Source organism: Lipotes vexillifer, unplaced genomic scaffold (assembly GCF_000442215.2).
Source record: "Lipotes vexillifer unplaced genomic scaffold, Lipotes_vexillifer_v1.1 scaffold219, whole genome shotgun sequence".
NCBI lineage: Eukaryota > Metazoa > Chordata > Mammalia > Artiodactyla > Lipotidae > Lipotes > Lipotes vexillifer.
This window is the reverse complement of record NW_006769244.1, coordinates 48,171-76,155: the sequence shown is the minus strand read 5'-3', so window position 1 is coordinate 76,155 and position 27,985 is coordinate 48,171. Positions and strand designations below refer to the sequence as shown.

Sequence of the window (27,985 nt, the reverse complement as noted above, 5' to 3'; positions counted from 1 at the left end):
ACACACACACACACACACACACACACACACACACACACACACACACACACACACACAGAGCCATGGTGGAGATGGTGTATGCGTACATGCACTCACTCAACAAACATCCACTCGTACCTCCGATTTTCATGGTTATTACATGAAGGTCTATATGGCTGATCCCCGTCTTCAAGTAGCCATCTCAGCACACCTGTATCTAAGTTCAGGTTTACTACTCACATTGATCCCCCCCTCCCCAATTGCCTTCTCTGTTGCCCCAAGACCTCGTCCTCTTCACCTGCCCCACTGTCCATCATTTCCACAATCTCCACCTGCCACCACCTAACACGACTACCGGCTCTTTTCTCTACTTCTCATTGCCTGGGATGTAAATCCCCACATTTCTGTCTGTAATTACCACCACTGCCCCCTCCCCCCAACTGCTGCTGTTGTGCTGCATCTCTGCTATCCTCCATCTCCTGTTGCTTCTCCCACACTTGTCACTGTCACATGAAAAGGCTGGCCTTTTGGAGTCACACCAGCCGCTCACAGCTCCCATGTATAGGAGAGGCGCTGGGATGTCAAAGCTCAGTATCTTTAGGTTTTCAACTGTTTCAGATTGCTGGGTGCTTTGGGACCACTCCTATGCTACCAAAGAGGTTTCAGAGGTTTCTTCTGGTTATATCCAGATCTAAGATTCCAAAGTTACAGAAGACTGGGGTGTAGATAAGGAAGAACTTTGCATGCCATTATAAGAAACCATTAGCACCATAACTGAGGAAAGAAAAAGACACAAATGCCATCAGCCAATGGTAGTTTCAAGAATTAACTATGGATTCCGATCTATACCCAACAGACACTTTCCAGGGAGAGAAATGTAAATGTACGTTTTACATTTATATTTACTGTGCAAATGCACCATATTCTCTGAACACTTTCCTAAATGCACAAAAAATGAGGACAGGTGTTCAAAGCTCCAGACTCTGGAGACGGGAAGCATGAGGATACATAAAAGGTAGGGCTGGATTCCCTCCCCCAGCAGACAAGACACATTCTGAAGATGCCAATCTAGTAAAAAATATCTCTGAAAGCAGGTGTCCACTTCTCATCCCAGAATAAACAAAAAGTCCAGGGTACCTCTCAGAGATCACAGAGCAAACATCCTTCTAACAGTTCAAGAGCAAATGACACTTTGGCCGGACCACCCTTTAGGAACCAGCAAAACTCCAAAAGAAACATGTTGGGATCCTCAATGTTCCTTATAAATGGCTCTTTCATTTCTCAAGAAAATAAGTACAAGTGCTGCCATATTTAAGCGCCTGGAATTTTCCTTCTGTTATTGTGTAAAGTGAGATAACACAAAGCTCTTTTGCCACGACTCTGAAAAGGGGGCTGGTCTATTTACCCAACAGTTTGAGCAAAATGTGGTAGGCCTCAGAAGAGAAAGGAAGGACTTGGCAGTCAACTTTCTGGAAAGCCTGCATTTACAGAGATACAGCAGGAAAAACAAGCTGACCCGACTGTGCAATCAGCTGAAACAACAAAGAAAGCTGTGTTGGGTATGAGAAGCCTTCAGGAAATCCAAGGTAAAGCTTTCTGCTGTGGGAAAAACCAGATCAACACTGAGGGGCTTAAGGGTATTTAGAAATTAATTTTGGAAAAATGAGAATCTTTATCATTTGCAGTGTTGCATTTCGTTTTGTTTTCAGAATACCAGCCACAGGCCCTGTGCGTATACCTGGGCAAAACGTAAAGACTATCTAAGATGATGGAAAATACTAGGTCAGCCTAGTCTAATTTCTCATCTGGTTTGAGATGTACCTTAAAGTACATGAAGTCCACTTGAAATAAAAAGGAAGAAGCATTAAGACAGACCCACAAAATTGATTCTATTGTATCTGGCCCCTGAGGTTTAAGAACAAAGGCTTACAGCCCCACTGATAGCTATTCAGTGGATATTTTTTTTTGTGATGCATGATTAATCATAATACAATTTGGCCCTGGGACTGCAGCACTGACTTAAAAACCTGAATCCCAGAATATCTAAGATGGTTAATTCCTACCGATCAAGAGTGTGTGTGTGCGCACCGGTAGGTATATTATTTGTGTGTACAAGCAAAAATAATAACCTCTTGTGACACAGCAGAAAACAAAACAAAGCAAAACAAACCCACTAAACCTCCCAGAGATTAACATGCAACCAATCCAGTATTTTCAGATACTGGAATAGGCTGCTTGGATCCCAGAGCTGTCCAGTCCTCAAATGAATAGCACTTGAAGCTACTTAAATAAAGGGAATCATCTATTTTATGGCCTTAGCCACATGCAACCTTAGCCCCATAGATGATAATTTTGAAATGTAAATACTAAATAAAGTCAAGGGCAATACCCAATACACTGGAGTGACACCTGCTGTCCCTGTAGGATTTACAAAGCCACCACTGTACTCTCTACACCCAGAAAAAGGACAAACTTGTATTTGGAGAGGGCAAGAGATACAACGCCCCCAAATGTGGTGATTTGAACAGCTTTAGAAACAAAAGGGAGATTCGCGTTTTAAAAATCCATATCCAACTGAAGCTAAAATTTTAAACAGGTTAAATAGTGATAATGAAGCGTTTTCTGTTACTTATTCGTGCTGGTTTAACCAAGGCCCAGCACCATGCTTTCACTATAGACATGCAAGCTCACAGCAATCCTACAAGTAGGTCCAATTACACTCCTTTTATAGATGAGGAAACTGAGGTTCCCATGTTTCTATGAAGTCAAATGCAGAGTTTCCTGCCTCCATAACCTACACTCCTAATTGCTGCACAGTAGCCCCTCCTGACATATTTTAGACGTGTGGTAAGTATGCAGTAATAAGGGGCCTGATTATCAGGGAGACAATATTACTAAATGGCTCAGACCACAGACTTTGATGTCAAAAAAGTACACCTGGGTTCAAATCCTACCGTGCCACATACTTACTATCTTTGTGAGCACAGAGAAGTTACTTAACCTCTCTGCGCTCCAGATTCCTCATCTGTAACACGTAGGTAACAACACTTACCACAGCAGCTTGTGCTAGAGATTAAGGAAGATAATACACGTAAAGTCCTTAGCACAGGTCTGGAACATACAGAGCACTAAATAAACAGTTACTTTGCCATTATCATCATAAGCAACAGGACACAAAGATCTCCTCTTGAAATGTGACGCAGAAGACATTTCTAACTTCTGAGGTCAGAGCACTAAGAAACCAGTTGCTGAACTGTTGCCAGACCATATGTTCAGCACAAATCTCTCTGGCCCTGACACTATTATGTTTTGATTGAAAAGCGTAGGTATGATTGAAGTAAAGCAGGCCTTTACTTGAACAATCCTTCTGTAACTATTATAAGCTTCTTACATAACTCTGCTTATAATCTCTTACAGGTCATAACAGTATGCTCATAGCTTTATAATCACTTTGAGAAAAGAGAGGCCCAGGTAACTCATCCAACCTTGGCTGTAAGAATTAGTGGTTGATGTCGTTATTTTGTTTACTTTACTTAAATGCCAAGGTCCTCTCCTACCCTGATGGACAGAATGTAAATGGTTCTTTCTGGAGGGCAGTCAGGCTAATGACGCTAAAAGGCTCACACACATGCATATTCTTTGACTCAGCATATCTACTACTATTAATTTATCCTAAGGTGATAATTAAAGTAATGTGGAAATATTTTGTTCAGAGGATATTCACTAAGGTTTTTCAAAATGCAGTTAACATTAGGGGAAAAAAACCTTACGATTTCCAAAAAATAGCACATAAGTCAGATAAATTACATTATAAACACAGTAAAATATTACCTACCTATTAAAATTGACATTATAGACATGTATTTCTTGACATAGAAAATCTATACATATATGTGTATATACAGACACACATATATACATATGTGTACAGACATGTATCTGTATAGACACACACACATATATATATAAAGTCTGGAAGGTGAAGATTTAGAATGTGGTATTATTGTTTTTTAATATCTTATTTTCTTTGCTTATCTACATTTTCTAATTTCCTGCAATAAACGTGATTGCTTAAAGAAAAAAAGCACGTTCTTTTTTTTTATGCTGCTGTGTTCCCAAGGATACAAGAATAGCTCTTGAGGTACACAGACCAAGGAAGGATGAAAAAACACTGACCAACCTCTACATTAGGTGTATCTCATGTGAAAGGCAACTAAATCACCCACCATTTCGCTATCTAGTGTAGAGAAACAGCAGAGGCAGAACCAACTAGCAACCTTTCATTAAACTCATGGTCTTACCAGCTGCCAACTAAACGAATGTTTAATCATAAAAGCCAGCATGGTGCCGCTTAAAGAGGACTGGGCTGGGAGTGGGGAGGCCTGAGAATTGATCTCAGCCCTGCACTAACTGGCTATAACTAGCAATGTGAACTTGGGCACTTCACTTTGCCCCTGTACCCTATCACAATCTGAGTGTTGGACAAGGTGGTGGCTAATCTAAAGATCTATCTATTAAAGATAGTCTGAGTGTTGGACAAGGTGGTGGCTAATCTAAAGATCTATCTATTAAAGATAGATCTTTAATCTATCTTTCAGTTCTGGAAATGAATGCCTATCTAGGCCCAGATGAGATTCTAAGATGGTGAAGAAAAGGGAAATTAATCAGTGGGAAGGGGAATCGAGGTACCATTCAGGGCTGTGTTATCAGTGAGGTGTCCATCAAGCACACACCCTCCACCCCGTTTCCATTATCAGTCCTGTTGGAAGGTCAGATGTATCCAGAGGGAACTGTCAACATTTCCTTCTGTCTTTCCAACCGTAACTCTTTTGTCCCAGAGCCTTTTAATGTCCTTGGAACTACCTGCATTTCTATGTGCCCATATTCTCATGAGGCTGTATAACCCTTCTTATTGTTTGAACCTTCCAGTTCTTCTAATGGGGAGAGCCAAATGGGTTGCTGTCTACTTAAGTACCTTGAAGCTCGAGGGGTGCAAAGGACTGGGCTCTCTCCTGCCTCTGGGGTACCAATGCCAAAACACCAGCTGTTGGGGGAACGCCTGCAGCTGTCTAGTGCCCTCGTGAGAGCACAGCTGTGAAATACTCAGTGAATTACTGGTGGGAGAGAGGCAGAATTGTCAGAGTATAAGCAGCTCAGCAAAGCAGACTGGACCAATTCCTATGGTACTGCTTCCTTTATGTTCTTAGAAATGGCAGGGAATTCCCTGGCAGTCCAATGGTTAGGACTCAGTGCTTTCATTGCCGTGGGTTCGATCCCTGGCCGGGGAATTAAGATCCCGCAGGCTGTGTGGCGTGGCCAAAAATAAATAAATTCAATTCAATTAAAAATTTTAAAAAAAATAAAAGAAAGAAATGGCAAAACTGATACTTTACCGCACAAACCACTGAAGAAAATGCAAGTCCATAGGCTGGAATTGATGGCACAGTGGAATATCCACCAAAGAGACCGATGGCTTCATTTTGGGTAGCAGTGCAAAGAAAGAGTCATTACTTAGGCAGGGATTTGGCTCCCCTTCCCAATTAAAGGTCTCAGTGCCAAAGAAACATAAAAATCAATTTCTTCAAACCAATCTGGATACAGATGATAGAAGATAATAAAAAGAAGCATCTGAAAATAATGTTTCACCAAAGAACTCTTGTTTTTTGTTCCCCTCTTCTTTCTGTATGGTTCATACTGTTAAGGGCTGGGTGATTACTATATTGGGGGTAAGTTAGACTAGGTCCAAAACTAGGTCCTGCCTGGCTTCATGTGGCTCAAGTCTAAGGCAATCACACGACTAGGATTTCCCACTAAGTCTACTGTTCTCGTACAGAAAGTGGCCTAGGTGAAGACATTGATGTGCCCTTAGCTCAATTTACACAAAGCAAAGATTCACAAGGCACATGGCATAAAACAAAGGTTTTGCAAAGCTATGGATTCTACAGGGCAGTGAGTTGGACATCCAATTTTCCGCTGAAGCTTCTCTTACAGCAACGATTCATGAAACTAGAGCAAATTACAAAGCCCTTGCCATACTGTCCCACCAAATACCAACTTTGTAGTTTACAAAAAAAACACAACATTTAAAATTACAAACCAAAAGGTCAGCCTATCAAAGAATCCTTTTTAAGGTAGCAGCTTCCGCTCTTAAAATCTTCTCATGAAAGGGAGCCAGGCACTTGGGTTTCAGAGAGAAATTGATAAGAAGGAACAATTAGTGGGTGAATGGGACTTTCACAATGGTTGTCACTTCCGTGGTGTCTTCTATAAGGAAAGTCTGGAGCTGTCTCTACGTGTAATCAACATATATACAAAAGCTAAAAGCACTCTGGGTTTATCATAATGAGATCATGCACCTGTGATAGGCATCACTTACTGGGTAAACAAAAGTACATCTCTTTGAGGTATAAATTATGACATCAGCAATTACTGCCCAGTGTTCCTTAGCCTTGGCTTGGCAAATAACTCAGCAATAACTCGGCTTTGAAACTCTGGGCTCTTCCCCACAGGAGCTTTCATAGGAGCCTCTGCTTAGCTCTTGTAGAGCCTCTGCCAACTACAAATTGGCACTTGCCACTGGCACTTGCCATGTACCTCTACAAGTATTAAATCCTGTGCTACTGCAGCTGCTGACTTTCAACACCCCCTGAAAGGAGTTCAGGGTGGAGATCAGAAAGTAGGCACTCTGTGCTCTGGGAAAACTGGCAGAACAGGTCTTCAGACAGATATTTTCAGGAGCTGATTTTATGAGCCCAATTCTTGCAGCTCCTCATATCTAGAAAAGCACTAAAATCCTTCATGGTGATGTCTGCTCCTTGTGACTAGCAATAACCTTCACAAGACTGGCAGAAACCTTCTGCAAAAAAATATGTGTTGATTGCATGTACTCCCCCTTCACAAAAATCACATCTTTACTGACCTTCCCCCCTGCCTCTTTGGAGCAGTTTCTCAGACCTATCTGAAATGCTGTCTCCCGGGCTACAGTCCTCATTTTGCCCCCAATAAAACTTAACTCGCAACACTCACGTTGCGTACTTTTTTAAAGTCGACAGTAGAATGGCAAACCCCGGAAACAAAGTGAGGAGTAGTGATGTCAGGTAACAGGGGAGAAAAAAAGGATGGGCTGAGGGGCAGGGGCGGGGGAAGAGTCACAGATAGAAACGAGCTTGTCACAGCCCCATACACGTGCATTGACCTGGGAAGGCCCAGGAGACCCAAGGGCTCTGAGGACCTCCAGGGTGCAAAGGTTCTCAAAAGCCTCCAGGCAAAAGTGATGAAAGTGCTGGAAGATGAGTGAGAGTGTCAAACCCTCATTAAGTCCAGGGGCGTTGGTAGTTCTGCCTGATTTCTAATCTCCTTTCTCTTTCTTCACTTGCTGGCTCCCCTGTCTATTTTAACACCATTCTACTCTGTTCACCAACTAAAGGTGACATTTTCCCAACCAACTTCCACAGGGCACCTCCCCTTCTACAGTAGCTATTGGGTGTTTCCCTTTGTGTTGAATGAACCGCACAGAAGGCTGGAACTCTATCTTACATGGGGTTACACTGATAAGTCTGTCTTCCTCAGGGTCCCAGCCTCTCTCTTCCTTTATCCTTTATCCCCTTCACTCCTGGGTGGTTTTCTCCCTGCCCACTCCAGATGCCATTCCTTCATTCAGTGGAATGCATAAACGCTGATTCATTTCATTGTTTCTCATGGGGCTATTTGCATCTGAACCAGAATAACTTTAAAGGGATACAACTACAATGTTAGAATTTCCGTGCCACTAAATCCTTGAGGGTGCATTGCTAGGGCTCCAGAGCCTTCCAGCAGCCTAAAATCACACCCACATAACTCCCCCTACCCTTGTAGGAGGCCGGCCAAGATTCCTGTCTTTAGTTGGAAGCCCCACCATCCAATGGCACTGTATGGTACTTGTTCACCCTGGGCTAGAACTGAGTATTTCCTTGTACTCTCAAAAGCAGGGGCCGGATCTACTTATCTTTATATCTTTAGATCCCAGCACGACACTTCTTACTAAGCAGAGATCAATTTAAAAACTGAATAAAGTCAACTGAAAGAGCCCCCAATGGCCAAAGCTGGAATAATTTGAGCAACAAAATAAAGTTGTATTGGATTGTAACCCAAAGTACAAAGTAAATATTCATGAGTCCACAGTGATAAAGATAATTGAATAAAACTCCCCACTCTGTAAATGTGGGCTGTGCACGGTGACTTCCTTCCAAGGAGGACAGTATGGGAAGGACAGAAGGGGAAAGAAAGAGTAACTTGACAGTGGAGAAACCTGAAAAACACTACTCCAGCCAGGTGAACAAAAACATCATCAGTCATCAATCATCTGGACAGTAGGTGCCCTTGCCTGACATAACCTGATGAAAACAGCACTTTATCTCTGTGATCTTCCTCATAAAAATACATCATCCCAGCCTAATCATGAGAAAAACATCAGACAAATTCCAACAGAGGGACATTCTACAATATACCTGACCATTATCCTTCAGAAGTTGCAGAGTCATCAAAAACAAGGAAAGTCTGAGTAACTTCTACAGCCAAGAGGAGATTAAAGAGATACATCAACTAAATATAAAATGGTACACTGACTGGGATCCTGGAACAGAAAAAGGACATCAGGTAAAAACTAAGGAAATCTAAATAAATTAAGGACTCCATGTATCCATATTGGTTCATCCATTGGAACAAATGTTCCGTCCTAAGGTGTTAAACTATGTATGTGGAGGGTATTTGGCTGCTTTCCAAGCTATCTGTTCAACTTTCCTGTAAATCTAAAACTGTTCTAAAGAATAAAATCTATTAATTAAAAAAAAAAAATCAAGTGGAGGCGAAAAAATGAAAAGAAAAAAGGTAAGTGTTCAGTGCCCTTGCTCTTCCTATGGTTATTTGAAAAGCCACATGCAAACAAATAACTAAAAAAAATCTTAGCCACTTTGGACTGGCAGTTCTTGTGAGAGATCCGATAACAGCATGACTGTTTACCACCATCCCAGCACATTATTACAGGTTATCATCAGGAGAAATAAACAATCCCTACTCAGTAGGAAGGACTGCACTGGGATAAGTAAGTATTACTTAGTCCACCCGGGACTCCATCATTTCCCAGCTTCCCTGAAGACAGGCTGGGGCCATGTGACTAGTTCTAGCCAATGGGGTGTGAGTGGAAGTGGTGGCACTTCGGGGTCAAGCAAGTGAAACACAGGTGTGCCTCCACCTCCTGCACTTTCCTTGTAAGTTGACCTTGGAGCCTTTGTGCTCTAGGGGGTGTTACTGCAGATGGAGATGGCCACAGGATCCAAACAAGACTTCACCAGAGTTAGAAAGAAACCTTTATTGTGTTAAGCACTGAGGTTTAGGGTTCATCTGTCCAAATGGCTAGGGTTACTTACCCTAAAATACGAAGTGATTGCATCTCACAATTAAATGTTCCTTCCCTCTGACAGAAAGTTGTTAATCATAACTTTTTTCCGTATTTCCAAACACTGCACTTACCACAGGCGATGGTCCAATAGACCAAAGAATCTGGAGTCTGGTACAGGATGCGGTAAGGAGAAACCCGGGCACTGGAGTCCAACACGACATCAAGGGTGCCCACCAGGAGGCCTGAGGGCAGAAAAGGGGGAGAAATGAGTAAGGGTTTCCTCTAAATCCCCAGAGGCAGCAGTGTAGACACTCCCCTTCCGGGGGACCTGCCAACAAGCCCTCTCCCACCGCATTCCACCTGGATAAAACTTTCCTCTCAGACGTGATGATGGTGACTCTACGTTACTTGTTTCACCCACCTCCAAGAGACACTACACAAGCTAAAAGAGCGCTGGTTTCAGAAACAAAACCAGCAAAGCTCCTAGCTCAGTCCCTGGCACACGGCAGTATTAATAAATGTCTGTTTCAAACAAAAGAAATAAGGTATTAAGCACTGATATCCTGGGGTCTCTGCTTTACCTACATTACACCCAATGTGTATTATTTTCTCCCCTCTAGCATCCTAGAAACAAATCCTTAATTTGAGTAACTTGACAAAGCCACAGGTACCAGTGACGTACATCTGAGTCCGTGTACCAGGCTGCCCCATGTACTATTTTCGTGCGCCTCATTTTTCTTTTGTATTGAGAAGGTACAGTTCAGCTCAGCAAACAATAAGTGCCTACTATGTTCAAGGCAAACCCTGTGGGCACAAAGTTGAATAAGACAGAGTCCCTAAGGCATTTATAATCCAGTAGGGGCGAGGGCCAAGCAGTATTTTAGGGCTGCATTTAGAAGTGAACAGGGCTGTGAAACAAGCATTTCTCCATCTCAACGGCAGAGTGGTTTGCCATTTGTCACATCAATCGTTATAAGCAGAGATGCTTGAAGCCTGGTCTACACTCAGCTCTGCAAAGATGTAGTAATTAGGCTGAGGGTCAGGAAAGGTACTGTGGTAGCATGAAGTTGAGTTCTTCCGAATAACAACCTCAGTGATCTTGCCAGGTCCTGGGGGAAACTCACTCACATCATCCAAGTCAAGGCAAGCTGGAACATTCAACAAACGAACTTAGCAATTTATATGTGAGAAATACAAATGTCCAGGGTACTGATGCTCACTTAAGAAGAGGCAGTGCCTTCTCTTGCCAGGAGTGCAAATTCTCTTATAACCACCTTTCAGCCAACATCCCCCCTCCACGAAGGTGTGCCTCCTTTATCTGCACCAAGCTGGGATTAGACACCAAACATTTTCTATACTATTCTAAAATTACAAGGATACACAGATACACACACAAATTCTACAAGTCAAATAAACAGGATTCCTTGCTTGGCAGGATGAATCTAAAAGATTTCCATAAAGTAAATGCCCGTAATTACTCTAAAGTCAGATGCAACCCAGCATAGAGCAGAGTTTGGACTCAGAAGAACCAGTTAGGAACTGTGGCTAGTTGAATAATCTTAGGACATTTTTTTCCAATGTCTTGGTGTTCACAAAATGGAAAATGATATGATGTAAAATGGAAATGATATGATGATTACAAGATTTTTTGTTGTTGCTGTTTTGTTTTGTTTTGTTTTGTTTTGGCCATGCCGTGCACCATGTGGGATCTTAGTTCCCTGACCAGGGTTCCAACCCATGCCCGCCCCTGAAGTGCAAGCACGGAGGCAACTACTGGACCACTAGGGGAAGTCCCACAAGATTGTTCTCAAAGACTGAATACAATAAGGTTTGGGGGCAAGAGGCTGGTTGGAAGGAGGGGTTAGGCAACCTCTCGAGAACATGCCAAGACCTTCCTTTCTTTAATTTTATTTTTACTTAGATTGCATGGTTATTAAGGATGGCTTTGGTATGGAACTGATGGTAGCTGAGGCCGGGAGGGGGGAGGTAAAGGCCCCCAGCCTCCCTTGCTCTGCCACAGCTCCGTCCTGGCTCTGACTCTGTCATGACCAGGTCTGGGGCACATGGACAGGCCATTTAACTTCTCGTGGCTTTCATTTCCTCATTTGTAAAGTGTTTGTAATAGCACTTGCCTTCCCGAACCTGGGGTTAAGCAAGAAGCCTAGGGCAGGTTAACATGGGGCAGCCCTACAGTTGTCCTTTTGGTCTTTGTCTAAGGCCAGGAATCCACTTAGGTTCACGGCAGACCACAGCGACCATTAGCTGACCTGCATACTCCAGGAAAAACAAACTTTCGCTAAAGGGTAAATGAATTCATTTGTTTGCTCTGGCCTGTATGAAATACATCAAAAATCAAATATTTAGAGTCTGCAGAGTTTTCCCAGGAGTCGTCTTCCATATACTACCACCCAAGTGTGCATTTTTGTTTTCTCTGCGGTGACTCGGATTTACCGCAAAGACCTCTAAGTACTCTTCGATTATCTGAAGATGGTCGAGTGTATTAATAGGGAAAGCAGAACAGTGCTAGCTAAACTGGATTGCCCTCTGTGTTAACTAGAAATACAAAGACATGTGAAATACAAATTCATCCCTCATAACAACCAAATGTTGGTAATACTTCCCTCTTCTTTTTTTTTTTTTTTTGCAGTAAGTGGGCCTCTCACTGTTGTGGCCTCTCCCGCTGCAGAGCACAGGCTCCGGACATGCAGGCCCAGCGGCCATGGCCCACGGGCCCAGCCGCTCCGCGGCACGCGGGATCCTCCCAGACCGGGGCACGAACCCGCGTCCCCTGCGTTTGCAGGCGGACTCCCAACCACTGTGCCACCAGGGAAGCCCCACTTCCCTCTTCTTGAATCAAAATACTGGAAGTTATCACATACGTTGTTTCTAGGGCATACAGACTTCATCCCGGGATTAAGGAGTCACAGTCAAGGATTAGCCTCTGTGGTTTAATGAGCCTCTAAAGGAGTGTCAGGGTAGATATAGATTCTTCCAAGGGCAAGCGCAGCTCACTGGGCAGGGCAACCGACAAGAGGCAGTCCGGGTTCTGGAGTTCTTTAGCCCTGGCTCTGCCAACTCCCAGACCCAACCTCTCCGAGCCTCAGTTTCCCCATCTTTCACGTCTCACTAGACTTCTGTACTCTGCAACACCAAGGAGCAAAGACCTCTGAAACGGTCCAACCCTATCTGCACATCTTGACCACCACAAATGTCCCCAACCATAATCCATCTCCACCATCCATTATCCTAATTAACAAAACCTCCGGTAAAGAAGTACCTTCTTTACTCAGAGGTAAAGAAAACTGAGTGGCTTTGAGGAGAGTCCCCTGGAGTGAGGGCTTCTGATTACATGCTAGCTCAGCAACCCTGAGCGTGCATCCACGAAGATTTAGATGAACATTAACAGGCTCATCCATATTTACCACAGGCTCCATGCTGAAATATTTGAAAGTAAATTATAGACAGTATAATAATGGGATACTCACATTAGGTGCGTGTACAATTAAAAACATTTTGTAAAAGTCCTCTGAAAACTTAAGGCCCTGGATATCCCAACAGAAAGTAATGTCGTGAATTGAGACTCACAGCTGGTCAAATCAATAAATACATTCTTCCATTCACTTTGTAGCACTGACCAGGATTTTCCCTCCACCTGGAATGTTGTGCTTGCCCGTCAATGACCACTTCCCACCAGCTCAAACGACAAACTCCTAATTATCTCACACCACCTCTTTCTAACCCTGATCTCCCTTTGAGTTCTGCTTCTGTAATACCCACTGCATTTATTTAAAATTACATGTACATTTTGCCTTGTTCCGTTTCTTCTCTTTCCAGACTGGAAGCTCCATGATGGCAAGGTCTGACTGATCGCTTTGGATCCCTAGACCCCACACTTTGCTTGGAGCACAGTGAGCCCTGAACACACATCTGATGAAAGGACAAATTAGGTATTTTTAGAAAACCTAAATAATAAGTTATTACTGTGCTGCTGTCTAATCTCTATTGAGACAAGGAGTCGAGACTCTGGAAAAGAGAAAATACTCCTCCTATACCCTCTGTCTACACTGAATACTAGAAGATGGGAAATCTGAAATCTAGCCTAGAGAATCCCCGCCACCACCCCCCCCCAAAAAAAGCAGCAATCAAGATTTTCTTAGAAGTCTTATTACTTACTCATCCCTCTGAAGTGGCTGTCAAAATACTGAACTCCTCATCATTTCCCACACAAAGCACTGTTTTAGCAGCTGTTCTAGTCAGCTATTTCTGGTGTTAAACAATCTTTGATAGCCTGAGATAACTAAGTCAAATTATGGTCCTCAAAATAACTCTTCTCTGCACCTACCTATTACATTAGCTCAGGGGCACCTTGTAACATTAAACTGCTGTTTTCAAGGAGATTCAGAAAACACTCTGCAGAATTGGTACATTTAGGCCTCCCACCAGCTGTGGGCGCTAAAAGGTATGTGATGCAGACAGAGTCATTTCCACTCCTGGGCGGCCCCTCACCCCTCTGGGGGCAGGGATGTATCAGAAGAGTGTGGGACACATAGGGATGTGCCCATGGCAATGATCAATCCATCTACTGATGATCTTGGGATAATTTCATGTTAAAGTGGACAAGATCCTAAAGCTTACTTGGTCTCCCTCTACTCCCTCAGCTTTGTAGCCAGTCAGAAATAGAGCCCCACAAAGACCATGCTGGAGTGGTCTGGGAGTGGGCTGTCTCCTGATACGGAAGGAGTGCCCACTAGGGAATTCCCTGGCCGTCCAGTGGTTAGGACTTGGTGCTTTGGCTGTGGTGGCCTGGGTTCAATGCCTGGTCGGGGAACTAAGATCCCACAAGCCACGCGGCACAGCTAATGTGTACTGAGTACCACTGTTTAATGAAATATTTCAAAACCACAGAAAAGTACTGAAAATTACAAAACACATATCCCACCACTCTGACTTTAACACTTGGCCTTATCTGCTTCAGATCTGTTTTGTTTTTTTAGAAGAAAATACAACATACACGGTAAAGGTCCCCCCTGTGCTTCCCTCAATTCTATTTCCCTCTCCAGTCACCACCCTCCAGTTTTTTATTCTTCCCATCCAAGTCCTTATACTTTGACCCCCCATGTATGTACATGAATATAGATTTAACACTGATGTATATTTTTAAATTTACATTAATGATAAAGAGTAGATATTGTTCTGCAATCTTTTTTACCCAATGTTTGTAAAATTTACCCAGGTTATACTTGCAAATCTGATTCATTCGTTTTAAATATTGTGTATAGTCTGCTGTTTAAATATACCGTAACTTATCCATTTTCCTAAGGAAGTATTTTTTGGTTTTTTTTTTTTTTTTTTTTTTTTTTTTTTTTTGCTATAATAGGCACTGCAATCATTCTCTGTACATGATCCTTAAGCATGTGAGCACTTTCTTTAGAATGGAATTGTTGGGTCATAGGGTGTGTGTTGAGACTTTATTAGTCATTACAAAACTGCTTTCCAAAGTGATTGTGCCAATTTACACCCGTACCGGGAAAGTGAGAGAATATCTGTTTCTCTATAATATCCCCAACACTTAGTATTATCAGTTTTTTTTCTTTCACCAATCTCAAGGTTGAGAAGCAATATCTATTTGTTGTTGAAATTTGCATTTTTCTGACGATTAATGAGTTTGGGTATCTCTTCCTGTTTACTGGCATTCCAGTTCCATATTCTGAATTATTTGCCTTTCCTACTATGCTGACATTTGCTGAAACTTCCAGATCAGAAATTCAGTTTACTATTTAGAGGCTTTCACTCAGATATACACTGGATTTCGATTCACTTCAGCAAATACACACTGATATTTCTAAAGCCAGAGGGGCAGTACACTTGGATTTACTTCTTTATATATGTTCTATATAAAAGCAAGACCTTGGGATCAGCATTTGCAAGCCCCTCTGCCTCTCTCCCATGTAAGGTTTCTGTAGGTCACAGGCTCCCACCTTGTCCTTCTACCTGCTGCTGCCTCTTTGTCATTGCTACCTTGCCTGTATGTCTTAGGACTTATGTGAGCTACATGATAATAGGCAGAAAGCCTGTTAAACAATAACATCCAGAAGCGGTTGCTAATGGGTATATATACACAATCCATCCACATCATAATTTTTACACTTCTCTGAATAAATCTTTTTTGTTTGCTTGTCTGTTTTTAAAGCCTTCAAGCCTTCACCCAAGTTATTTTACTTGATCTGGAATGTCCTCTTTCTTTTTCTTTCTGGAAAACGTCCATTTCCCTCAATATCCAGGTCAAGGGTCACAAGGCATTTTGTTTGTTTTTTTAAAAAGTCTGTGCTTTTTAAAAAATTTATTTAATTTATTTATTTATTTATTATTTTTGGCTGCTTTGGGTCTTCGTTGCTGGGCGAGGGCTCTCTCTAGTTGAGGCGAGCGGGGGCTACTCTTCCTGGCGGTGCACGGGCTTCTCATTACGGTGGCTTCTCTTGTTGCAGAGCATGGGCTCTAGGCGTGCGGGTTCCAGTAGTTGTGGCACGTGGGCTCAGTAGTTGTGGCTCACGGGCTCTAGAGCACAGGCTCAGTAGTTGTGGTGCATGGGCTCTAGCTGCTCCGTGGCACGTGGGATCTTCCCGAACCAGGGCTCGAACCTGTGTCCCCTGCATTGGCAGGCAGATTCTTAACCACTGTGCCACCAGGGAAGCCACAGGCATTTGTTTTGCTTTATTCCCACACTCTCCCCAACCTCTCAACCCCCCACCCCCAAATCTCCTGGCAGTTAACTGTCCCCTTGTCTGTGATCTGCCAACCATCTTGCACTTCATATTACTAAGGCGATTATCACATTGTTTCCTACTGGAAAGAAAACTAGTTTCTTCCCACCAGGCTGTGAGCTCCTTGAGGCAGGCACAGCCTTATCTACCTTGGAATTCCCAAAGCCTAGAATAATGTCCCGCACATCATGCTGAATATTTATAAAATGGGCCCCAAAGTTTTCAACCTGATGGACATTGAGAGAAACCAAGAATTATTTTCAGAGCTTATTCATCTCTGCCCCACAGAACCCAATATAACAAGTTCTAGCAAACTGGCCATAAATAATTAAACTTGCCTAAGAATTGGACAACGAAAGGAGACCAAGATTTGAGAAAAAGGCTAGAAAATCCCATCTCAGAGAGTGGGAGGTAATGCAGATCAAACTCATATCTGAAACTGAAATTTATCATGGGAAATTAACTTCTCTAATTTCTTTTTAATGAATATTGAGATTGATATGGAATGAAGTTGGATCCCAAACTAGAGCTATTGAGGGGAAGCGTAAGTCCTTCTATTCTCCTACTTTTGGAAACTAGTCCAGAGATGAGCAGTTGTTGCCAAAAAAAACACAAGAAAACACATAGATGTAATCAATTTAAACTCTCGCATCCCCCCCCCCACAGATCGGTTAACACTGTTTGCACACCATACTGGCCAGGGGACCGGGGGAAAGATCAGTGAACTGCATATGTGCACAGCTGCGAAGGGGAAGGCTGGCATTGCTGGGTGAGGGTCAGCTCCCTACCTAAACCCGCACCTGAGCTTGTAATGTCACCAATGTGAAGGCCCACCTGGGCTACTGCAGGCCAGTCACAGTTGTGTGCAGAGAGATCCGGGCGATGGCTGGTCGCCGCCTAAAGAGGTAAGGGACAGAGGAGCTTTGGGGGGCGAGGTAGCCGCAGCTCAAGATGGGAGCAATGTGTTTTCTCAGTGTCATAACCTCAAAGAGTCTAACAGCCTGCCTCAAGCATGGGTATTACTGGCTAAAAGCGAGAGACCAGTCCCAACACTGGAATTCTACTTTCAGCTTAGAACAGTCTGGGAGTGTTTTTGTTTTCATAAGTATTGCTTCTTTTCCAAACCCTCTCGCATATTTAGGTAAAAATGGTTTCTCAACACAGTTCAAACCACGACTATTGGTTGAAAAAGGCCACACGCAACTCTTCCCTCTCACCTTCACAGCTGCTTCTCAGGACCCTAGTCCAGCCAGATGTATCTCACATCACGGTTGCCGTGAGATAGGACAAGTTACTAGAGGGCAGGGGGCGCGTCCACACACACACACACACACACACACACACACACAACTTGTTTCTGTTTGTGAAAAGATGGATTAATGAGAATTCTGCTAGTGTAGGAAATACATTGCTGATTCTGTCAATTAGGATAGTTCTTAAACTATCTGTGGCTAGGAATCAGTTTGTTTTTAGTTTCCAGTGTGTTGCTCACTGAGACGTCTGTAAAATACAGTGCCTAGGAAATACTAAAATAGAGCTAGAGAATATGAAGAGACAAAGAAAATACAAGCCTCCAATTTTTCATCATTTAATTCAACAGACAAATGACTCTAGCTTTCTAGATGCTTAATCTCAATTTCTATTCTTTAGCTCGAGGCAGTTGAAACAAACAGGTTGCAAACCAGCACTTTAAATAGCACCTAATTAGGGAAGGGGTGGCTGGAGCGCAGCGATATTCATGGGACTGTGTTTACTAGAATCATGTACAGCTTTAAAGAGTACATTCAATTCTATGATATAACTTTTTATTTGGGAAATGAAAAAAATTATTGCTCTGCCACTGCAAACTAAAACAAAATCCCACAAAGTCATTTCTCAGTTGAAAGCAAGAATACATGAATAGGGAAAGGCATTAGGTTTTCGCTGTATATTTATTTCGAGGGGCCTAGGTTTAAAAGTGTGGTGAGGAATCAGCCTGAAACTAATATGATATTGTACATCAGTTATATTTCAAGTTTAAAAACATAATAAAAATAAATAAAAGTGTGGAGAATCTGAACTAGCCTATCAGGTGATCCCTGAAGAGACCCTTGACTCATTTCTTACCGATAGGGGAGCAGGCTCGAGGAGGTAGAATGACAAGGTCCGAGTGGCGGGGCACCCCCCTCTGTAGTATTTCAAACTAATTCTGGATCACAGGGTCTTTGAATTTCATGCTTATATAAGTACCCAGAAAGTTAGGGCTCAAAATATACGTTCATATTTTCCATCACAAAAGAGAAAGCACAGGCTGGTTTATAACTAAACAGACTGGGCAGAAAACTGAAATCAGAAGAGCATTTCTTCTGCAGAGCCTTTGTCAAGCAGCCAGTTAGTTCTGTGCTGCTCAAATCTTCCAAGCACCCTTGAAGGCCAAGTCTTCCAGGAGCTGCTCCATTTCACCCTGCAGGCCAGTCTCTTAAAGTCACATGCACCTTTTTCTCCTGCAGAAAGGGAGGGCAGGTGGAATTGATTTTTCCTTCTCTTCTGTGTCTGAGAAGAAACCATTAAAATCTCTCTTTAGGGCTTCCCTGGTGGCGCAGTGGTTGAGAGTCCGCCTGCCGATGCAGGGGACACGGGTTCGTGCCCCGGTCCGGGAAGATCCCACATGCCGCGGAGCGGCTAGGCCCGTGAGCCATGGCCGCTGAGCCTGCGTGTCTGGAGCCTGTGCTCCGCAACGGTAGAGGCCACAACAGTGAGAGGCCCGCGTATCGCAAAAAAAAAAATCTATCTATCTATTTATCTATCTATCTATCTATCTATCTATATATATATATATATATATATATCTTTAATACCTTACTTTACACCCCAGTTAAGACCGGCTACATAATTTTTGGGGCCCTGTGCAAAATGAAAATGCATGTTCCCTTGCTTAAAAATTCTTAGGAATTCCTAGGCAGCCACAGTAGAACATTAAACCAAGCATGGGCCACATACCCAGGGGCCAGCCCTGACCCCGGCAGTGCCCTGGTGATTTCATCTCCACAGGCAAGCTGTTGTTCTCAGACTTTTTTCAGGGATTCAAGTCTGCTCTGATACAGACCAATGAGGACAATGGACTGAATTTATTCAAAAGCACTCCAGGCACCTCTGTGATCCTAGTCCTCAAATAAGCCCTCAACCCAGGAAGAGGAAGGTAGATGCATATTCATTATATTTACAGCTGCTTCCATTTATACGATGGGAAGCTATATTGATTCTCCTCTTGTCTGTGGAGGCAAGTCTGAACACCTGAAACTGATGGCTCAAGGCCGGCCAAGGTCAGCCATGAGAGCAAGGACGAGGATGCAGGAGTTCTTTTGTTGCTGGTGGGAGCAATTCATTGGTGAGAAGCCCACTATTTCTAACAGATAAGCGACACCCACCACCTCAAGGAAACCTGAGCGAGATGTTCCTCGACTCCTTTTGTCAGGTGGGCCGAATTTGCAGGAGCCACTTACTGTCCCAAGACGACTGCCCACCCTTCTCCTAATTCACCTAACCCCTTCTCCACAATGAAATAATATCACGAAATAGAAACAGTTATGAATTTAAAATTACATCTAGGTAGGACCTCCCTGGTGGCTCAGTGGTTGAGAATCCGCCTGCCAGTGCAGGGGACACAGGTTCCATCCCTGGTCTGGGAAGATCCCATATGCCGTGGAGCAACTAAGCCGTGCACACAACTACTGAGGCTGTGTGTCGCAACTACAGAAGCCCACGCGCCTAGAGCCCGTGCTTCGCAACAAGAGAAGCCACTGCAATGAGAAGCACAGCAATCAAACAAAGAGTAGCCCCCATTCGCCACAACTAGAGAAAGCCCGCGCAGCAACAAAGATCCAACGCAGCCAAAAATAAATAAAATTTTTTAAAAAATTAAAAATTAAAAAAAATAAAATTACATCTAGGAAATGACCTAGAATGTCTATATATATTATAGTACCTCTATCAATGATATTTAGACATTTAAACTCATGTCCTTGAATAATTATTTAATGAGACGGCAAAACATATCTAGTACGTTATGTGGAAAAAACCCCCACAAAACTCTAATTTTTGTTCTATATGATCCCACTCTGTCAAATTACAAGTATAATATTGTCTACGCTATGAATTATAACATTATTATTAAAGATTACAAACACGAACATATTTGGTGGATAAAACAATTTTACTTTCTTTTGTGTTGTTCTGTTTCCAAAAGTTTCTCGAACGTCCATTCAATACTTTTATGATGTAAAAAAAAATTTTGTTGTTTTCTCAATTACTTCCAACCTTCTACTTTGGGCTTTCTTTACTCAAAGAGAGATCAAGTAAGCCATCAAGTAAATAGATGGTTACTGTGTTTACATTAAAGCTGCTCTTCGCAACCACAGGTTAATAATCTTGTTGCTAGGATGCAACATGCCAGTTAGGGGTCAATATTTAAATGAATGGCATCCTTAAAACACTCTCTGATGGAGAGGGGTCTGGCCTTTGTCTTTCAGAAATTTTTTTTTAAGTTCATTTTTTTCCCTTTAGTATATAAAGCACAGCAACACAACAAATTGATACATATTAATACACACAGGGCTTAACTCAGTTGTGGTGATTGGGTGTTTTTAATAACTGGCTTATCTTTAAGTCAGGAAGTTTACAGTCCCAAAATAAAAACGATAAAAGTTAAATGAATGAAATTAGTTTCTCAACTTTCATCACTGAGTATTCATTATATTTTAAAAATGCATATTCATTATATTTTAAGTACCCACAGTGTTGCCTTTAGCTACACATAAGTAAGGCAAATAAAGAGGCAATATGTGTTTATACCTACATTGGAAATGTCTGGAAGGATGTATATCAAACTGTTAATAATGGTTCCCTTTGGAGAATGACATCTGTATGAGGAGATGCCCCATAGGGAAGAAATTAAGAACTCTTTTAACTGTTAGAACTATATTTTCAAAAGTAATAGTTATGCTGTTAGAACTATACTTTATAAAACTTTGTATTCATAATTATTTACAAGATGCATATATTATAATAAAGCAATAACAAAAGAACTACTAAAGGAATACAAAGTATCATAATGAATATCCTGCCAGTAAGATTTCATAACAGATGAGACTCTGTAACCAGTCAGCTCCTGCTGTTTTCTGTCATGGGCACCAGCCACCCTAAGAACTGGTCACCCTTAGCATGCATGCGTGGGGTCACACTGTATTAAATAAGGCTGCCTTTCACCCGGGACTATGATACACAGGGGCCTAAGTGGAAGATGAGGCTGGCCCATCACACCCTCCCAATGGAATCTGAGCTGAGACAGAGGAAGAGGAAAGCCAAGTAGCTACAGAAGCGGAAGCTGAAAGGATTCCATGAGAAGCGAAGGCAACAAACAAGCCAGATGACACAGGCAGAAATACTGAGCTAAAGAACAGATACACAGCAGAGGCTGAGGAAGCCTGGCGTCTTCAGGAGAAGACAGCAGAAATGCAGAGCGCAGAGCAGCGGGCCGTGATAGGGTGCCAAGGGAAAGGCGGGGAGCCACTTCTTACAGCTGTCACAGGCTCTCTGTCAGCTCTCCAGGCCCGGTTCCAGGTCGCATGTATCCTGGCAAGGAAACCTAGGTACCAGAGGTAACTTGAGTCTCTGGTCCTTGTAACCCAAATTGTCCAACTAAAACCCTAACTACCCCCCTGGCTCCATCCAAGATGGACTCTGAATAAATATTCTCTTCTGTACGATGGCAAGGCAAGTGTTACATAACAAAGTGCCAAGGCATTAACGGCAATTTAATAATACGCTTTCCAGACTTGCATCCAAATATTCCAGAACAGATAAAAATAGCGGCTACAGAACTGTAATTAAAACAATCAGGCTATTTCCAGGGGAGAGGTACAGTAGCAGCCTGGCTTGATCACTGGGTGTTTTGTCTTGACTTTACCACTTTGAGGGCATCCAACTCCACTGGCATGCACTCTTCAGAAGAATCCTGGTTCTAGCTTAGCCTCAAGTCACCTGGACAAGACTAAGGGCTATTTCACAGAGACATTTCAGTTTGTGATGAATCAAGTGAAAGCAATCTTCACCTAACGTCCAGATAAAGCTTTAAAGAGAAAACTAAGCTGGGAGGATCTGAAAATAAAAAGAACACCATGGCACCAACAACTGGGAGAAACCAAACCAGGAAATCTGCCAAAGATGGTTTGACTTTGCAAAGCCAGGTGTGCGGAAGCAAGTAATGCCCTTATTGCGTCAAGTTGTGTATTATGACCTGACGTGGTTTTCAATATATGTTAATGACCTGCAAATGTAGGTGAGTCCCTTATGGAATATATTAAACCCAATTAAGATTTCTTAAGAAATAGTTCAGGGATGGCCTGTTAAGTCCTTGTAAACTACTCTGAAAAATATCAATAGTGGATGGCAGAAAAAAAAAAAAAAAAGGATCACTGGCAATAATAAAAGCAGTATACTGGGGGTGGGGCATTTTTTTGCAAAGTCACTTCTAAGTCATTACCAAGAAATTGTTCTTTTTTCATGCTATAAACCAGACACAATAGACATAGAGAGCAGTATGACAACCAACTATACAATACCAGCAATGTCACTGACTCATATATCTTCAAGCAGAGACTGATGAAGAAAGATGAAAGGTAGGGGGAATTATCCTTTTTTTTTTTTTTGGCGGTACGCGGGCCTCTCACTGCTGTGGCCTCTCCCGTTGCGGAGCACAGGCTCCAGGCGCGCAGGCTCAGCGGTCAGGGCTCACGGGCCCAGCCGCTCCGCGGCATGTGGGATCTTCCCAGATCCCGGACCGGGGCACGAGCCCATGCCCCCGGCATCGGCAGGCGGACTCCCAACCACTGCGCCACCAGGGAAGCCCGGGAATTATCTTTTATATTATTGTTTTATCAATGAATGGGGAAACTGAAAGCAGTGAAGGTCACGCTTTGTTTCTTTCACCCTGAATTACATCTTCTATACCTAGCTTCTTAATCTCTAAGCAAAACCGACACATGCACCCATAAATGTACATGCATGCATACATACATATACAGACATATAGTATGCACACATATATATATGCATACACACATATTATACTATGCTCATTTAAAGCATGCTCATTTAAAATGAGTTTAGAGTAGGGGAGGCTCTTAAAAAGAAAAAACCCTCAAATTTTGATTTCTATCTTCGGATTTAATGAACACAATATGCAACAAAAGAATAGGATTACATCAAATTCAGTATTTTAAAACTTTTTAAAAAGATAATCACAGGCAAGGACTCCTTTTATGCCAATGTTTCTCAACCAATACAGTGTTTGAAAACACATAACAGTTCCACACTATCTATCTCCCTCAGATTCTTTTATGAGACCCTAAACATCCTGACTCTGTAGCGTCACCATATGTTCCCTGAATCCAGAAGATACAGACAGAAGATTTTTGCCCCAACTTTTCTTTCTGTCACCTGTATTGGTTGGGGCGGGGTGGGGGTGGGGGAAGGGAGAAAGAAGACGGAGAAATAGAGGGAGAAAAAGCCTAAGTTTTAAATATTTTCCAGTTGTAAATGAACGATATTTAAGATGATTCTTCAAAATGCACAGGCTTCCTGTTCGACAGCTATTACATAGACCATTCTAGAATGTCAGTGATTTTTCCTTGATGGCTAATTCACCAGCCCTTATCCTTTTAGACATGACTCCCCTTTTCCTGTTGTGACAACCTCTCATTTACGGCTCTCAGACTAATTTCCCAGCAGCATGTCAGCTACAACCAGGGACTCGGGGACGTCAAGGAAGATACTGGATACAAGGTGCTGAGTGAGGCAAAAGCCCAGCTGAGAACTGGGCAGTGTTAGGCATCCCAGCACAGCACTTCCAGCTTCAGAAATTCTTCTTTGCTGGTTGAGGGCCAGGGCCTCTGAAATCTAGAACACAGATCAGGAAGACAGATTCTTTCCATGGCTCTGTCAAAGCATGAAGTGTGCTTCATGCACTCAGGGTTTCCACCAGTGCAAACTAGTGCATTCTCTGAGACAGAGACAGCAAAGCAGGGCTCTGGGTCCCCCAGTGCCCAGCCCTTAATTCTCTATCAGGACAGGGCTTCCCAGCGGTGCCCCAGGAGATGGTGACACACATGGGGCAGCACACAGACTCCTCAGCCCTTTGGGGCAGCTGGGTGGGCACTTACCCCATGTGCCCTGTAAATACTACCAATTCCTAAGTGTGTTATGATGTGAAAATAGGTGGAAAGCTCTGGATAGACTAAACAAAGCACAAAAACCTTTCAGCACATTACAAAATTTCTATATGTTTAATTTTGTTACATACTGACATCATTCAAGCTGATAATACATAGTTTTCCAAGAGTTTGTCTATAAAGTTACGCTAAACATGCTTTACTTTATTTAAGTGCAATGTACATATTTTTCTCTTTTTTTTAATAGGAAAAGAATACATCTAGCCATGTACATCAGGAGGTGACTCATGTGACATTTTGCCTGCTCTTTGATTCTCTTTGGGTTCATTCTTGGAAATTTTTAATTAGGACGGAAAAATCCCCTCCTTGTAAAAGTTTTAGGATCTCCGATCCTTAGTCCTCACGCCTCTGAATGGACTCCGAAGAAAAGTGAGTCAGGGTCCCCAGGTAACCAATGCCCAGGCTCTCAGGCCTCCTGGCCCTCCACAGAAGGCCCAACGAATAAAAAACCACAATGACTGAACACTTTAACAATTAGCAAGCCAAATGATTAGGAAATTACCAACATGCCTATTTCAAATAATTTCCAAAAAGATCATCAGGGAAACCCCTAAAAAAACTAAGTTCGTTTAAATTTGGGACAGTGCTAGCAATACAAGGGGAACATTTAGATGGCAGTGGTCCATCTCCTTGATGGGAATGGGCACATTTCTAACATGGCAGGGCCCACCCAGGGTTGTGTAAAGTAATCAGAGGTGGCGAATTCAAGTTCTGGCTTCCCTAACTCACGAGCTGTGTGACTTCAGACAGGTCACTTGGCCTCTCTGAGCCACAGTTTCCTGCCACTAAGTCAAGAATCATTTATCTTCTCTGCCCATCTCCCAGGGTTGTTGGGTAGATCAGATGACATACTGTTCAAGGAAGTGCTACATAAACCGTGGAGTATCTTGTCCATGTAATGTATGCAGGATTTTTTAAAATAATGCTTAATTTGACAGCATGTAAAGAGCTTTAGGTCATAACACTTCCATCTTGCATTACGAAGGAGACTGAGTGGTAGGTGAAAAAGTGCTTGTCATGGTTACGTTTCGAATCTTAGTTAAGTGGTCACCATGGTTATTAGTCTCTAGAAGAGGTGAAGGAATCAATACGGTCTCATCCCTGGAGGCCGGGTTTTCATCTTTGTCATTACAAAATGTACACTGAGCTCCCGTGGCTCTCTTTGCTGGGCACTGGAAACATAATCTGTCTCTGCTTTCTTTGGGGAGACAAGGATCCAATTGGGAAGACAGAAGCAGCACAAACAAACAGCAACCATTAAAATGCTCATTTGGGACTTCCCTGGTGGCGCAGTGGTTAAGAATCCACTTGCCAATGCAGGGCACACAGGTTTGAGCCCTGGTCCGGGAAGATCCCACATGCCACGGAGCAACTAAGCCCCTGCACCACAACTACTGAGCCTGCGCTCTAGAGCCTGTGAGCCACAACTATTGAAGCCCACGCGCCTAAAGTCCATGCTCTGCAACAAGAGAAGCCACCGCAATGAGAAGCCTGTGCACTGCAAAGAAACAGTAGCCCCTGCTTGCTGCAACTAGAGAAAGTCTGCGCGCAGCAACGAAGACCCAACGCAGCCACAAATAAATAAATAAATAAATTTATTAATAAAAATAAGAAAACTCAACAGAAATAAAATGCTCATTTGCTTGGTTAGTTCAAGGGTATGTAGAATAGATGCTCCAGGGCGATTAACCAGGGCTGGGATGGATGCTCATGCAAGAGAGTGTTTCGAACAGTGTCCTGGTGTTGGGCTTGGTAGGAGACAGCACTTTAAAGCACCAAGAACTTGGATGGAATCCCAGTTTGACTGCATCCTAGGGTCATGACCTTGCAGCAAGGTGTATAATTTGAAGAAAAAAAAATCATAATTTCTTCACCCATGCAATGAAGATGATAGTATCTTCCTGACAAGGCTGTGGTGGGGATTCAAGCAGATAAGGCGTATGGAACATTTACAGTGCCTGGCAGACTGCAGCTGCCCAAGTGTGGCAAGGTGACCCAGCACAGTGGGAAGGCACATGGCATGTTTGGGGCATGACTGAGGGTTTGGAATAGAGATCAGATTGTAGTTGGGCAGCCCCACGCTGCACTGTTTGGACTTTATCCTACCAGTGAAGGTTTTGGGGCTGGGGAGTCACACGTGTTGCATAGAAATCCCTCTGATGGCAGCATGCAGTCGTTAGGGAAGGGGGAACAGAGGCAGGAAAACCAGTTAGGAAACTGTATGAGGAGTAGGAAATTAATTGAGCCCCTTCTTTTATACTAGGAACTGTCCTTACACAGAATCACCTCTTTAATCCTTGCAAAAAAAACCAGATGAAATCCCCATTTCACAGATGAGGAAATGGAGGCCCAGAGACATTAAGTGAGTGAAGTCAGGATCCGTTCAACTGGCCGAGAGAGTCCACTAAGCTGCTTCCCACACACAGGGTGACAAGGGCCTTGGACTGGCAGGTGCAGCAAGGGAAACCGAGTACCACTGTGCTCCTTGGGTGGTAACACTGTCCATCCCAGGGAAGGTGGCAAAATCTCTGCTGTTTCTATTTCTATTAGGGAGAAGCCTTCTTCATCCACCTTCTCCTGGAGGGGACTAATCTTTGAAGATCTGGTTTCCAAGGTGGTCCCAAAGCTTCTACCAATATTGGCAAGTTCAGGCCTCAGAGTTTGGTATTTTCTGTTTATTCTCCAGAATGGAATGATGGACCCTTGTGACTGAGACCAGAGACCAGCTCCTGTGTGGACACCCAGAGGGGAGCCACTGTGGCCCAGACAACACACACAGCTCCTTTCCTAGTTCCTAGAAGGTGATTTCTCTCTGAGATAAATGCCCTCGCTAGGGCTCAGCCAGCCTTCGAAGGAAGTTTCCAGAATCACCCTGCAACAGATAACTAGGCCCAAAGGGTGGGGAAGAACCTAGAGATCCTAAGGGTCTGGGGAACAGAATTTATGTTTCCACTAGAAGCCTTGTTTATACTCTGGTTGAAGAAATGGAATGAAATGTACTATATATGCCAAGAGTATGTGTATTTTTCCAATTGACCTTAAAACAACAACCAAACAAAACCAATAATGGTGTTGACCATATGTCAGCTGCTATCCTAATCACTTTCCATAGAGCACTTTCTAATTAATCCTCACAACGTCCTATGACATTTATGTAACTCTCATCCCTATTTGATGGATGAGAACACGGGCACACAGCCACTTGGGTGGCAGCCCCAGTCAGTGGGTCTAGGGCGGTAGGACTCCAAAGCCTGTGCTCATTTTACTGCATCAGCTTCTAGAATAAAATAAAAAGAGTAATAATAAGGACTTCTAGCTTCCAGAAACTTCAACTTTATTTCAATGTCCTTATGTACTTTAGATCCCACAGCATCCTTTCTGGGTTTTTTTGACTGACAATCTATAAAAATTACAGTATTCTCCTTAACCCCCACTTGTGTAGTTGTTAGCAATTTTCATAAATAAAGATGTTTCACAGTTAGGATGAAACACTGACAACAGGCATCACCTTGGAAACTGTGAGACAGCTGGGGTGCTGATCAGCCTGTTTTTGACCCTGACTTGGCCCCCAGGCCTGTGAGCCTGCAGTGGTCCAAATGAAC

General features: G+C 43.0%; 1 protein-coding gene across 1 annotated transcript in view; it reads right to left on the bottom strand.

Moving 5' to 3' along the window:
* TBC1D9 (TBC1 domain family member 9) overlaps window positions 1-27,985 on the bottom strand; it is a 113,943-nt gene that overhangs the window by 57,684 nt on the left and 28,274 nt on the right. The window contains 1 exon segment of the mRNA XM_007445522.1: window positions 9,487-9,597. Coding sequence (XP_007445584.1) covers window positions 9,487-9,597 — 111 coding nt within the window.